At 52.7% G+C, this 14481-nt stretch overlaps 1 protein-coding gene and 1 non-coding gene across 3 annotated transcripts in view; one reads left to right on the forward strand and one right to left on the reverse strand.

The window, feature by feature from the left end:
- atp2c1 (ATPase secretory pathway Ca2+ transporting 1) overlaps positions 1–14481 on the forward strand; it is a 29844-nt gene that overhangs the window by 7702 nt on the left and 7661 nt on the right. The window contains exons 1-17 of one of the 2 annotated variants that reach the window (XM_060053341.1): positions 2161–2326; positions 3026–3130; positions 3726–3842; positions 6617–6706; positions 7199–7234; positions 7612–7673; positions 8062–8170; positions 8689–8847; positions 8954–9022; positions 9145–9220; positions 9775–9841; positions 10537–10661; positions 10992–11089; positions 11260–11355; positions 11798–11887; positions 12339–12443; positions 14040–14196. In XM_060053341.1, the coding sequence (XP_059909324.1) occupies positions 2291–2326; positions 3026–3130; positions 3726–3842; positions 6617–6706; positions 7199–7234; positions 7612–7673; positions 8062–8170; positions 8689–8847; positions 8954–9022; positions 9145–9220; positions 9775–9841; positions 10537–10661; positions 10992–11089; positions 11260–11355; positions 11798–11887; positions 12339–12443; positions 14040–14196 (1597 nt within the window). In that variant the 5' untranslated portion in view covers positions 2161–2290. Of the gene's footprint in view, positions 1–2160; positions 2327–3025; positions 3131–3725; positions 3843–6616; positions 6707–7198; positions 7235–7611; positions 7674–8061; positions 8171–8688; positions 8848–8953; positions 9023–9144; positions 9221–9774; positions 9842–10536; positions 10662–10991; positions 11090–11259; positions 11356–11797; positions 11888–12338; positions 12444–14039; positions 14197–14481 lie in introns of those variants that run through there. The other variant, XM_060053342.1, reaches the window with a different exon arrangement.
- Positions 879–997, reverse strand: LOC132460226 (5S ribosomal RNA). Its single transcript, XR_009526377.1, has one exon. It is a non-coding gene; the product is annotated as a 5S ribosomal RNA (ribosomal RNA).

Consider the following 14481-nt stretch of genomic DNA (forward strand, 5'->3'; position numbering starts at 1 on the left):
TGACTCGTCCAGCGGCGTCACTCTCTGGCCAATCAGTGGCCAGCAGCCTGTTTGCGTGACACAAAAAGTATCAGATAAGCTCTCATGGAACCTCGACTGAGGTGAGACTAAAAAAGTACCAGTTAGCAGGTACCAGGTACTTTGAAACGCAAAAAAAGGTGGGCTGAGGCGAGTTGAGCTTGTACGGTCGGTGGATAAAGGCCATTAGGGGAACACCAATCCAGTTATGGATCCCTGAGGACGTTATTCTCCAGTGCATGTGTGAAAGGGTTTTGTGTGGATTAGCTAGCGTTGTCCCTTCAGCTGACTTTACACATGGGTTGGTTGGAGTACTAAGCCTTCGTATCACCCTGTGTGCTTGTTTTGCAAGCTGAGACCTCTAATTGAACCTGGTCACCGTGTTGAGGGGGGCTTTAATAATAATAATAATAATTAATAATTCATTATATTTATATAGCGCTTTTCAATGACCCAAAGACGCTTACAGAAGGGGGGGACCTAACTCACCACCACCAGTGTGTAGCACCCACTTGGGTGATGCACGGCAGCAAACCTGCGCCAGAACGCTCACCACACACCAGCTTGAGGTGGAGAGTGAGGGAATTGATGAGTCAGCCAATTATACAGGAGGATGATTAGGGGGCCAGATTGAAAAAAATGAGCCTGGTTGGGCCAGGACACCGGGGAAACCCCTACTCTTTACGATCAGTGCCATGGGATCTTTTATGACCAAAGTGAGTCAGGACCTCGGTTTTACGTCTCCTCCGAAGGACGCCACCTTCCACAGCACAGTGTCCCCGTCACTGCACTGGGGCATCGGGATTGATGAGTAAGGGGGCCAGAGGGAAGAGTGCCACCTATAGGCCACCACCCGACACCACTTATAGCACCTGGTATTCCCAGGCGGTCTCCCATCCAGGTACTAACCAGGCCCGACCCTGCTTAGCTTCCGAGATCAGACGAGATCGGGCGTGTTCAGGGTGGTATGGCTATATATAATGGCAGCGTGTGCTAACTCACAGCCATTATCCATTGCTGCAGATTACATTAAATAATTTTCTAATATTTGTAAGACAATGTGGTCCACTGCTACACTTGGTTGGATAACTTTTGGTGTATTTTAAGCTGTATGGAGTGATTTGGTTCTATAGGTAGCAGTAGGCAATAGAAATGCCAGGTATTTCTGCTGCTGCTATATCTTCTGTGTAATACAAACCAACGAGATCCTCTGGTTGACGCAGTCATCTTTAGGGCTGCAGTCAACCAAACAAAATCCTGGTCGACTGCAATTGCAAACATCTAAACATCACGCATGTGCTGTCTGGAGGAAGTCACAAATTGTTTGACTTTGCTTCAGTTGTTATTTGGACAATGCTGTTTAGCAGTCCCCCTTCCCCCCCCTCGGGTCAGACAACAACCCCCCCCCCCCCCCCCCCACACCCCCACCCACGGGGGTAAGTTTATGACTCCGGCCCTCAGGACGCTGGAGAACACACCCAAACCCCGTAGGATCCCGTGACCCTCTCTCTGCACGCAGCAGGAACCGGGAACAGGGCTGCGCTGAAGAGGCGGCTCTGCCTCTCGAATAATGACAGGCGGCCACATGGGCCTGGAGGCTATACGGGAGATGCTGATGATCTGAGCCGACCTTTGGTTTCCTGTCATGTGGTGGCACCCCATATTAGCCACACAATAGGCCTGTGAAGGCACCACATCACAGGCCCATTGTCGTTTCAAAGGGTTGGCGTTTCGAGGAGTGGATGGGCTTATGTCTGGATGCCGTCTTTGTTTCCAGACTCCCTCAGCGCTCAAGATTGAGATTTGTTTCTCGACTGAAAGCCAGTTACGAAATGACTTCTAGAACCAGGAGGTGCCCCTCGGTGTCGTCCGTTGAATCCTGATTGATCGGCCACACTGAGCTGCCTTAGCCTCCGCTGCGCCACATTGCTGAAGCAAAAGGCATCCAATGCCGTTCCACGTTGTCCTTCACTGCAGGACTTTATGCGTTTGCAGTAAATAAACTTTATTATCACACCCAGTGGACAGCAGGTCTCTTGTTTTCAGAAGCAGGATGAAAGGTGACCACTTCAGCAGGCAAATATTGTCTGGGCGTGTCTGTTGAACAGGTATCGGCGGTCGCTGTTCACCTGGGGCGGTTCACTCCCCGCTGATCACTGGAGGAGTCTAACGTGCAGTCGGTGGTTCTCACAGCGCTGGTGTTCATCCTCTTTGGCTTTATTTTTGACTGAACCTGGCGGCCCCTTGGACACTAACCGTGTGACCCTAAGCTATGGAAGTTTCCGGTCAAGAAATGGAAGAGCTCGAGGTCTGACCTACTCTTATCATGGTTTTTGTGTGTTTGTGCTGGCCTGGTGTTACTCTTTTGTACTTGTCTCAAATTCCTTTTGGATCAGATGCAAAGCAAACAAACAAGACATACTTGTAGAGTCACAATATTCACAGCCTTGACGGGAATATGCAGAATATTCCCAGAATAGTGTGAATTATTTGAATGCGTGTGCTTTAGTTTGTGAGGTTGTTTCCTCGTACGATAACTCAAAGGAGTCACCTCTCTGTTTTGTAGAAAGTTGGCATCCAAAATGAAACTTCTGCGATACAACTGCACCTTCATGTTATCAACAGAGACCAGGGTGACCGCGACAAAGATTGTCCTGATTTGGGTTGTTTAAACAAATTTTCTTTTCAGGCTAGAGCTGTCAAAAATGTACTTTGGTTTGATTTAATTTGCATAATGGAAATGACGTTGTTTATGTACAGTCCCATTAAGCTCTATTATTTTAAATGATTTTATTGACGGGGGAAAAATCGCAACGAACAAGTGCGAAAAATCATAAAGAGCCTTAAGACTTGAATGCAATCTATGTTTTCCAATGGTAATCTAGAGATGGATTGGAAAGATGTATTTTTTTCTGTTGTTGGACACTGGTGCTAAATATTGGATGATCTCCTGCCTATAATTCAGTGATTGAGTGGATTGATTGACCTGCATGGTCTTGTGTTTCAGCTTTCCCCGAGACCCCCCTCCAGAGAAGATGAGATGATGGTGCCTGTACTAGGTCCAAAGAAAGCCAGCCAGCTCCCCGTCAACGAAGTGGCCTGCATCCTTCAGGTACTGTGGCAACACTAACAAGCCTCCCCTCTGACAAGCATCCGCCCGACTCCAGGCTCAGTCCAGTTAGCTTGGAGCGAGCTCGGACGTAAGCCGCCTCCTCCCATTGCTCCCTTTGAAGCCTTGTTAGAAACACAGAACCCACACCCTGCAGACAATATGCTAAAGGGAGGGACAGGGTTGGCTCCTGGACTGCGGCCCAATGCCACACGTCATTCCCTCGTCTCCTCTCCCCCACCCTACTGTCTGTCTTCTATTCATCATAAAGGTTATAACAACAGCACTCAGTGAAGGCCCTATCAACAAGGATTAATGACAAAATCAGCCAGGGAACCAACCCCTTTTTGGCTTCCCCACACCTTGTTTAACGTCATTAACGTCTGTCTTTTACATCAACGTGTCACAGTCAGTGTCTGCGCATGGTGCTGCGTGTAGTATTAAGCAGTGGTTCTCTGGTGGCGGCCATCGCCACGGGACCTGTTCTAAACCGGCCTTATAAGAGACGCCCTGCTGCATGCCGGCCGCCCCCAGGGGGCGCCGGCGGGGTGTGAGGCTCTGAGCAGGGCCTGGTGGTGATCTGGTCTTCTCTCCGCAGGCTGAGCTGCAGCTGGGTCTGTCGCAGGAGGAGGTCGCCCGGAGGAGGGCCTACCACGGCTGGAATGAGTTCGACATCAGCGAGGACGAGCCCCTCTGGAGGAAGTACATGTGCCAGGTAGGTTGGCCCCCCACCCCCCCCCCCCCCCCCCCCCCCCACACACACACACACACACACACACACACACACACACACACACACACACACACACACACACACACACACACACACACACACACACACACACACACACACACACACACACACACACACACACACAGAGAGAGCTCCTGCAGCGTGCGTTCCAGTGGCGGTCGCCCGCGTTGCGCTCACAGTGTCATGCGTCCTTGTAAGTCGCTTCTGAGTGTCTGCTGCTGAACAGCTCTTCTGTCTTTTGTGTCAAAGCTCTTGTAAATGTCCACATGTAAACCTTTGGCATGCAATAAATGCATAGAATCATTATATAAAAAATAGGGATGCAGCGATACCGATGTCAGACACAACCACCCGATACCTCTTTACCTAACGGAACCGGTGCATGCCATATAAAAATGCCAATTGCTCTTCTAGCTATTATGAATTTGGTTAATGGATATTTCTAGAGCGCACAGTCGCACACAGAGTGAGGACTGATTTCACAGTTCCTCACCGTGTCTCTCACCGTGCCCCTCATGCCAAGAGTCTCCCGCGGGGGTCAGGGCAGCAGAGGTCCTGACCGCCTCGGACCGACGCCGCCGGCAGCGCTGCTCATCGTGGCGCGTGGATTCTGATGAACGGAGGGCGTGCGCTCGGACGTCATGTTTGCACTTCTCCTTAGCAGCATTTGATCGTTTGCATTTCATTGAAATGTTTACCGTCTCGGGAAAGTTCAACCGAGGGCAACCGGCCCAGCCCGTTTAGCACTGAGGAAACGTTTAGCATCCAGCATCAGGGGGGGGGGGGGGGGTACTAGGAGGAGCCGGGGGTCGAACGAGCAACGTAGCGGTGACCAGTCAACCCCCGGAGCCACTGCCGACCCCAAGGGGTACGGGCAGCCCAGCCCTGCAGGGTGTGGAGTACCCTCCCTCAGGTCCTCCCCAGGTCCTCGTCCCCCGGCCCGCTGGCTGGTGGGGTCGGAGCTCACAGGACACGTGGTGGGGGTGGGGGTGGGGGGGGGGCATCCCACATTCAGGCATCTGCTATATGGGGGTTTATAAAGGCCTAACGGGGGCTGTACCCGGGACGCTATTGGACGGCGGTCTCAGAATAATAGAATAATGGATTGCGTTCATACGGTGATCCAGGGGGGTGTCCCGACTCCCGGCTGTGAGGCACCGGGCCTTCTGCTCTCTCCTGCATCCGCCTCGTCTCCTCTGGGCTCCCTCCCAGCCAGACGGAGGAGGAGGCGAGTGCCGAGCCCCCCTCTGCCATCTGCCAAGTGAGCAGCCGCTAATGTGTTGGCACGGCAACAGCGCACACCTAGGGTGCCTGCATTCCAATGCAGGGGGGGGGGGGCTTCGGGCTCCACCGTGGGCCTCATTCACCCCGTGGCCATCTTGGATCCGTACGCCAGCTCGGTGAGGGAGCCGAAGGCGTCTCAGAGCCCTGGTGGAGCCGAGATGGCTGCGAGGTGTGGATGAGGACCATTCGCTTACCCGGTGGCTGCCTTCAGAGAGCACTTCGCTACGGGCTAGCTAGCATGCAGCTGGGCTAGCTAGCATGCCTGTAAGCTTTGTTGATTCTGAAGGGCGGGCAGGACGGTCCAGCGGTGTCTGGAAGTTTGTAGCGCCCCGACAAAGGGTCAAAAGCCTGGCCCGTCTGAAGCCAGGCGCCCCGGTGACATCGGGCCTGGTGGCCGTGAGCTACTCTGGATGAAAGTGCCTCCGCGTGGTCCCAGTGCTCCTGCAGGGACCGGGGATCGGGCGTGGAGGGGTTCTATGGTTGGCATGGAAACCGGGTCACGTGGTCGACCCGTGCTGAAATTAGCGCGCGCTCCGTCCCGGTTTCAACCCACCGGGGGCCGCCTTTCTGTGTCAGCGTGTGTGTTGAGGGCGCGGAGCGGCCTCTGCAGTCGCACCACAGGTCCACACGCCGCCGCCGCGCGCTAACGAAGCCGCGGGGACGTGCGCGCGCGCACACATCGCCTGCGTTTGGTATTCCCTGTACACAGATACCCACGATCTAGCAGGATCGTTCGTTTTTATATCTACATGGTCATTGATTATGCTTTGTGGTTTGATTTAGTGAACCCAAATCTCCCTACGGGGATAAATAAGGTACTTTATCAATTCATTCCTTCCTCAACAATCTCTCCCTCTCTGACTCTCTCCCTTTCTTACTCTCTCCCTCTCTGACTCTCTCCCTCTCTGACTCTCCCTCTCTCCCTCTCTGACTCTCTCCCTCTCTGACTCTCCCTCTCTCCCTTTCTGACTCTCTCCCTTTCTTACTCTCTCCATCTCTGACTCTCCCTCTCTCCCTCTCTGACTCTCTCTCTCCCGCTCTAACTCTGTGACACTCTCTCCCTCTCTGACTCTCCATCTCTGACTTTCAACCTCTCTGACTCTCTCCCCCTCTGAATCTCCCCCTCTGACTTTCTCTCCCACTCTGACTCTTCGTCTCAGTCTCTCTCCGTCTTTCGGTCTCTCTCTCTCCCTGTCTGACTCTCTCTCTCCCTCTCTGACTGTCTGTCTCTCGCTCTCTCTCTGTCTCTCTCTTGCTCTCATTTTCTACCTCTCTATCTTTCTCCAACTCTCTAACATTTGATATGTAATGCCAATTCCTTCGTCAATGTTGACATTTCACGTTGCCATATCACACATTAAAATTAGTAAATATTAGCTGAGTAAACGCAAGAGAATGTAACTGACCTTCCCTGTATCCGCCTTTGTCTCTCGCCCTGCCTCTCTCTCTAGTTCAAGGACCCTCTCATCCTGTTGCTCCTCGCGTCCGCGGTCATCAGTGTGCTCATGCACCAGTTTGATGATGCCATCAGCATTACTGTGGTATGCGCACGCACGCACGCACGCACGCACGCACGCACGCACGCACGCACGCACGCACGCACGCACGCACGCACGCACGCACGCACGCACACACGCACTCATCCACTCAATCTTACACACTCTCACACACTCTCACACACATCCACTCACTCTCACACACTCTCACACACATCCACTCACTCTCACACACAAACACACACATCCACTCACTCTCACACACAAACACACACATCCACTCACTCTCACACACAAACACACACATCCACTCTCTCTCACACACTCTCACACACACACACACATCCACTCACTCTTACACACACACAACCACGCACGCACACGCACACACGGGTACAATCTTTCAGTGGTGATTATCACATGACTTGATGCGGGACGAGTTGTGTAACCAATACGGTGCCATGTTGGACCGGATCTGTTTGATTCAAATTAGTGCTCATTCCACCCTAATGGCTCTGTGATGTTCTCTGTTTACAGGCCATAATCATAGTTGTTACGGTTGCCTTTGTGCAGGTAAGTCATAATTATTGTATCACACGATTATATCTAAGACGCATTCTCAAATCTTTCACATCTTCCCACACATGTTAAAATGAGGAAGAGCACCAGTTTATACTGTGTTTTTGGACATGCACACACTTAAGAGCGATAATGAAATTGTTGTCAGAGCTACACTGTACCAAATCACACGCTCTTAGAGATACACTCACACACGCAAGACAGAGGAAGAGGGTTTCACTGTCGTTCTGAAATGGCCTTCCGTCTTCTAGTTGAAGCGTGCTGTCAGTCAGTGAACCGCGGTGAAGAATGTTTGCTGCCAACGTGTCTGCTGGCAAGTGCCTCCTTCCTGGGGAATTAATGAGCGTGTGTGGGTGTGTGTGTGTGTGCAGGAGTACCGTTCAGAGAAATCTCTAGAAGAGTTGGGAAAGCTGGTTCCTCCAGAATGCCACTGGTAAGGCCTTATCACCTCCTGCATCGGGCCAACGGTTTACTTTGGTGCCTTGAATCCGGTTCACAACTGTTTCTCTTTTTCTTGTCTCTCCGTCCCTCTCTTCTCTCTATCCCTCTCTTCTCTATATCCCTCTCTTTTCTCGATCCCTCTCTGTTTATGTCTCTCTCCCTGTCTTTATCTGTGTCCCTCTGTCTCTCGCTCCCTCTCCCTCTCTGTCTTTCTCTCTCTCTCCCTCCCCCCCATCTCACTCTCACTCTCACTCTCTCTTTGTCTTTGTCTCTGTCTCTCTCTCTGTCTCTGTCTCTCTCTCTCTCTCTCTCTCTCTCTGTCTCTCTGTCTCTGTCTCTGTCTCTCTCTGTCTGTCTTTCTCTCTGTGTCCCTCGCCCAGTATCCGCGATGGCCGTCTGGAGCAGCTGTTGGCCAGAGAGCTGGTCCCAGGAGACACCGTCTGTCTGTCCGTTGGGGAGAGGGTCCCAGCCGACCTGCGTCTCTTCGAGGTACACATGCACACGCACGCATGCACAAACACACACACGCACGCAAGCACATGAACAAACAGTGTTTTTTTTTCTTCGTAATTTCTAAATGCGGCAGATTATAATGTCCCACCCTGCATGTCTTTGATGTATGATTGAGCTCTTGATGACCCAAGAGGATCAGGTTATCTACGTCTGTTTGATCTTTCCGTCGACACCTTCCTCCAACACTGGGGTTTGAACCCTGATGAATGGGAAATGGGATGGTGGAACGGTATATGTAGCGTATTCCAAACCATTGGCCACTAAAAGCACTTTATGATCTTGCCCAACATTCACCCATTCATACACCCATTATCACGACGACGGCGGAGTCAGCCACGCAGGGCGACAGCCGGATCGGAGCGGTCAGGGTGGGGGGGCTCGCTCAGGGACACCTCGACGCTCCGCTGGGGGGGGGCCCGGGATCGGACCAGAGCCTGCTCTACCTCCTCCGCTGCTAATTGTGTGTTTGCCCCCCCCCCTCCCCCCCTCCCCAGGCCAGTGACCTGGCTGTGGACGAGTCGAGCCTGACTGGGGAGACCTCCCCCTCCTCCAAGACCACGGCCCCCCAGGACCCGGCCAGCAACGGAGGGGACCTGGCCTCGCGCAGCAACCTGGCCTTCATGGGGACGCTGGTCCGCTGTGGCAAGGCCAAGGTGGGTGAACTGGGCTGGGACTGGTTCATACTGGTCTGGCACCAGCCTGAACCAGTGGAGATGATGGGATATGCTTCTGTTTGACCGTCCGTCCGTCCCACCCCAGGGCATCGTCATAGGAACCGGAGAGAACTCAGAGTTTGGGGAGGTGTTCAAGATGATGCAGGCAGAGGAGGTAGGCTGACTCCTATTGATTACATACTGTAACAGTGTGTGTGCGTGTGTGTGTGTGCGTGTGCGTGCGCTGTTACTGTGTGTGTGGTTTATCTAACCTCCAACGCCCCCTGCTGGCTCCAGGCTCCTAAGACACCGCTCCAGAAGAGCATGGACCTGCTGGGGAAGCAGCTCTCGCTCTACTCCTTCTGCATCATAGGTACGGGTGTGTGTGTGTGTGTGTGTGTGTGTGTGTGTGTGTGTGTGTGTGTGTGTGTGTGTGTGTGTGTGTGTGTGTGTGTGTGTGTGTGTGTGTGTGTGTGTGTGTGTGTGTGTGTGTGTGTGTGTGTGTGTGTGTGTGTGTGTGTCTCTCTCTCTAAGTCTGTCCCTGTGTGTGTGTGTCTCTCTCTCTCTAAGTCTGTCCCTGTGTGTGTGTGTCTCTCTCTCTCTAAGTCTGTCCCTGTGTGTGTGTGTCTCTCTCTAAGTCTGTCCCTGTGTGTGTCTCTCTCTCTCTCTCTAAGTCTGTCCCTGTGTGTGTGTGTGTGTGTCTCTCTAAGTCTGTCCCTGTGTGTGTGTGTGTGTGTCTCTCTAAGTCTGTCCCTGTGTGTATGTGTGTGTGTCTCTCTAAGTCTGTCCCTGTGTGTGTGTGTGTGTGTGTGTGTGTGTGTGTGTGTGTGTGTGTGTGTGTGTGTGTGTGTGTGTGTGTGTGTGTGTGTGTGTGTGTGTGTGTGTGTGTGTGTGTGTCTCTAAGCCTGCCCCTCTGTGTGTTGTCAGGGGTGATCATGCTGGTGGGCTGGCTCCAGGGCAAGCGGATCATGGACATGTTCACCATCGGCGTCAGGTAGGCCACACCCTGTACCCTAGTGTCCCCAGCCTTCTCTTAATGGGAGTGCCCTTAACTCAGCCTTGGGATACTCCCTTAAACATAAGCCCTCAGCCGCTGTATAAGCACTTAACCCTTGAGCCCAGCGCATTGCTCCCTCCCCTAGTTACCTCCCCCGTTACCCTGGTTACCTCCCTGTTACCCTGGTTACCTCCCCCGTTACCCTGGTTACCTCCCCCGTTACCCTGGTTACCTCCCCCGTTACCCTGGTTACCTCCCCCGTTACCCTTGTTACCTCCCCCGTTACCCTGGTTACCTCCCCCGTTACCCTGGTTACCTCCCCTGTTACCCTGGTTACCTACAAACGTAACCTCCCCTGGTGACATCACCGTGGTAACCCTGGTGACTTCCCCCTGATAACCATGGTGACCTCCCGTTTGGTAACCGTGGTGACCCCTCTGTGGTAACCGTGGTGACCCCTCTGTGGTAACCGTGGTGACCCCTCTGTGTTAACCGTGGTGACCCCTCTGTGGTAACCCGGGTGACCTCCCCACGGTAACCATGCTGACCTCCCCACGGTAACCATGGTGAACTCCCCACGGTAACCATTGTGACCTTCCCACGGTAACCATGGTGACCTCCCCACGTAACCATGGTGGCCTCCCCCTGGTGACCTCACCCTGGTAACCATGGTGACCTCCCCCCCCCCCCAGCCTGGCGGTGGCGGCCATCCCAGAGGGCCTCCCCATCGTGGTGACGGTGACCTTGGCCCTGGGGGTCATGCGCATGGTGAAGAAGAGGGCCATCGTCAAGAAGCTGCCCATCGTGGAGACCCTGAGTGAGTCACACGACCTCTGACCCCGACTGGGTGGACCCCGCGCACCGACACGACCTATGACCCTGAGTGGGTGGACCCTGTGTACTACTAGTTGTACTACTAATACTAAACTACTAGTTTTAGTGCTTATACTACCCTACTACGTGGTACTGCTGCTACGGTACTTACAACCATTGATTGGTCGTTTGTGCCAGGCTGCTGCAACGGGATCTGATTGGGTGATGATATATGGATGATGTATTGATTGGTCGTTTGTGCCCAGGCTGCTGCAACGTGATCTGATTGGGTGATGATATATGGATGATGTATTGATTGGTCGTTTGTGCCCAGGCTGCTGCAACGTGATCTGCTCTGATAAAACCGGCACTCTGACCAAGAACGAGATGACGGTGACTCAGGTGTACACGTCGGATGGCCTCCACGCTGAGGTACGGGGGGGGGGGTGGAGGGCTTGACCCCCCAGGGGAAACCTCAGTCCTACTAAACGGACGGTTTAAGAGAGCACCGTAGCTCAACTCTCAGCTCCAATGGGATGTAATATACTTTCACTGAATGGCTGTCTCTGATTGGCCGCCGGGCGTGTCCGTCTTCCCTCCAGGTGACGGGCGTTGGCTACAACGGGGCGGGGGAGGTGCTGCTGGACGGAGACGTGGTGCACGGCTACGCCTGCCCCTCCATCAGCAAGATAGTGGAGGTACACTCGCTCGCTCGCTCACTCACTCACTCACTCACTCACTCACTCACTCACTCACTCACTCACTCACTCACTCACTCACTCACTCACTCACTCACTAAGACTCACTCACTCACTCAATCACTCACTCACTCACTCACTCAGACTCTCTCACTCTCTCACTTACTGACTAAGACTCATCACTCACTCACTAAGACACATTCACTCACTCACTAAGACACATTCACTCACTCACTAAGACTCACTCACACACTAAGACTTACTCACTCAATAAGAATCACTCACTCACTAAGAATCACTCACTAAGACTCACTCACTCCCTTTCTCACTAAGACTCACTCACTCCCACCATCATTGGCAGTATAATAATGCAGGGTGTTTCTGAAAGGTGTGTGTTCTTAAGGATTGTGGTGAATTGTGTTCCTGGCTATTTGTGTTGCAGGTGGGCTGTGTGTGTAACGACTCGGTCATCAGGAACAACACACTGCTGGGACGACCCACAGAGGGCGCTCTCCTCGCGCTGGCCATGAAGGTACGCATACACTCACTCTCCCCCCCCCCCCCCCCCTGTATAAGTCGTATCAGCCATGGTGGGATCAGGTGGGAGCAGGGATTCCCAACCTCCGGTTCACGAGCCCTCCTGGGCTCTGGCGCTACAGATGGGGTCCTGGGAGATGGCTGACAGACTTCAGATATCTGAACATAACAACGGGTTTGAGAAGGCTCCCTAAGCTATTTTCTATATGAGGATATATACAGTACATGTTGACGGGGAGCTGACGATCAGGGGGGGGGTCCACCTCCTCAGAGCTTAATGGGGTCCCGAGTCTGAGGACCGTAGGCCCCCCGGGTCAGGGTCCCCTCCCCCGTCCGGGTCAGCCCCCGTCCGTCCGTCCGTCAGAGCCCATGGGGCCGGTTCAGTACGGGGTCCTGGCTGACCCAGATCTCGGGGTCCCCCCCGGGTCCTGACCCTCCTGTTGCAGGCCGGTCTGGAGTCGGTGCAGCAGGAGTTTGTGCGTCTGGAGGAGCAGCCGTTCACCTCGGAGAACAAGTGGATGGCCGTCCGCTGTGTCCACCGCACCCAGCAGGTCAGTAGGCCTGGGGCCAGGTCAGTACCAGGTCAGTAGGTCTGGGGCCAGGTCAGTAGGTCAGTACCAGGTCAGTAGGTCTGGGAGTAGGTCTGTAGGTCAGTAGGTCTGGGACCAGGTCCAGTAGGTCAGTACCAGGTCCAGTTGGTCAGTAGGACAGAGTTCGTACGGTCATGAAAAACCTGGAAAAGTCATGGAATTTTTAAATGGTTATTTCCAGGCCTGGAAAAGTGCTTGAAAAAAATAAAGTCCCAAAAGTTTTGGAAAAGTCATGGAAAAAATTGTATTCATATTTTCTTGTCGTTCATTTACGCTGAGTTTTAAATCATGAATATGCCTTTAAATGAAATACGCTCAAAGTATAAACAGGCACGCGCTGAAACTAAAACATACGCAACTGAAACGTTTGTTGGCCATAGCAACAGTATCTGAGGGAAGCCAAAATTATTCAAAATGCCAGGGAAGTGTAGGTTCAGCAATGCTTGGTTGCGAAATGAGAAATATATGTCATGGGTTTCATCCGACAAAGACCCGGGCCGAGCTAAATGTAGGTTATGTGGTGACAAAACGTTTGACATATCTAACATGGGAGAGGCGGCATTAACGAGCCATGCGAAAGGCACTAAACACCAGAGCGCTGCTGCTAGCGGAGCTAAGTATGCGTGTGACCCCCCTTATCTGTGATGTTGTTTTAGAAAGCTGTTTAAATGTGAAATTGTTTTGGTTGATTAATGGTCAAAGAGTTAGTTGCCAACTGTTCTGTTACATTTTGCACTAGAAAAGGGAAATCAATGTTTGCACTAGCTGGATGCTTCTGCATACTAAAGCTCTTATTGATGTCAGTGCTGTGAATGCAACCAGAGTATATTTATAAATGTTCATTCTTTAAATCAAACTATTGTCTCTCAATCATTTGTGTCATTTAATGTATACAGTATGCCTCCGAATTCCCATTGTTAGTTTTAATACTACATTTTATCACTTTTGCACGTTAACACCGAGATTTCACAAAATGTTTGGTCATGGAAATTTGGTTTAAAGTCATGGAAAAGTCATGGAAAAGTCATGGAAATCCATTGGTCCAAAAGTGTATGAACCCTGGTAGGATACAGACCGGTCAGTACCAGGTCAGTAGGTCAGTACCAGGTCCAGTAGGTCAGTACCAGGTCCAGTAGGTAAGTAGGTCCAGTAGGTCCTGTAGGTCAGTAGGATACAGACCGGTCAGTAGGTCAGCAGGTCCAGGAGGTCAGCAGGTCCAGTAGGTCAGTAGGTCCGGTCTGGGATCCCAGGACCATAGAGTGAAGAACAGACCCAGACGTCCCCCTCCAGTCGGGGGGACCATAGACTGGTAACACATGGCTGGAGGGGTAACTATAGGGGTAACTAGTGTGTGGTAACTAAAGGCTATCTGTGTGTGTGTGCGTGTGTGTGTGTGTATATATGTGGGTGTCTGGTGTTGTCTTTTGTGGGTTCCGTCTGGTGTGTGTTCTGTGTGTGTTGTGTGGTGTGTGTCCCCCCTGGGTTCTCTGTGGGTCTGGTGTGTGTTGTGTGGTTTGTGTCGTCGTCCCCCCCCCCCCCCCCGTCCTCTCTCCCCAGGACCAGCCCGGGGTGTTCTTCATGAAGGGGGCGTACGAGCAGGTCATCCGCTACTGCACCTTCTTCAACAGCCGGGGCGCCGCAGTACCGCTCAGCCAGCAGCAGAGGGAGCTGTTCCAGCAGCAGAAGAGCTACATGGGGACGGCCGGCCTCCGAGGTACGGCCCCCTCAGGATCCGGTCCTTAGAGCAGACACCTGCTGTGACTCCGCAGCTTACAGACCACTGCTGTGACTCCACAGTTACAGACCACTGCTGTGACTCCACAGTTACAGACCACTGCTGTGACTCCACAGTTACAGACCACTGCTGTGACTCCACAGTTACAGACCACTGCTGTGACTCCACAGTTACAGACCACTGCTGTGACTCCACAGTTACAGACCACAGCTGTGACATCACAGTTACAGACCACAGCTGTGACATCACAGTTACAGACCACAG

The sequence above is a fragment of the Gadus macrocephalus genome, chromosome 6 (assembly GCF_031168955.1).
Source record: "Gadus macrocephalus chromosome 6, ASM3116895v1".
NCBI classification, from domain to species: domain Eukaryota; kingdom Metazoa; phylum Chordata; class Actinopteri; order Gadiformes; family Gadidae; genus Gadus; species Gadus macrocephalus.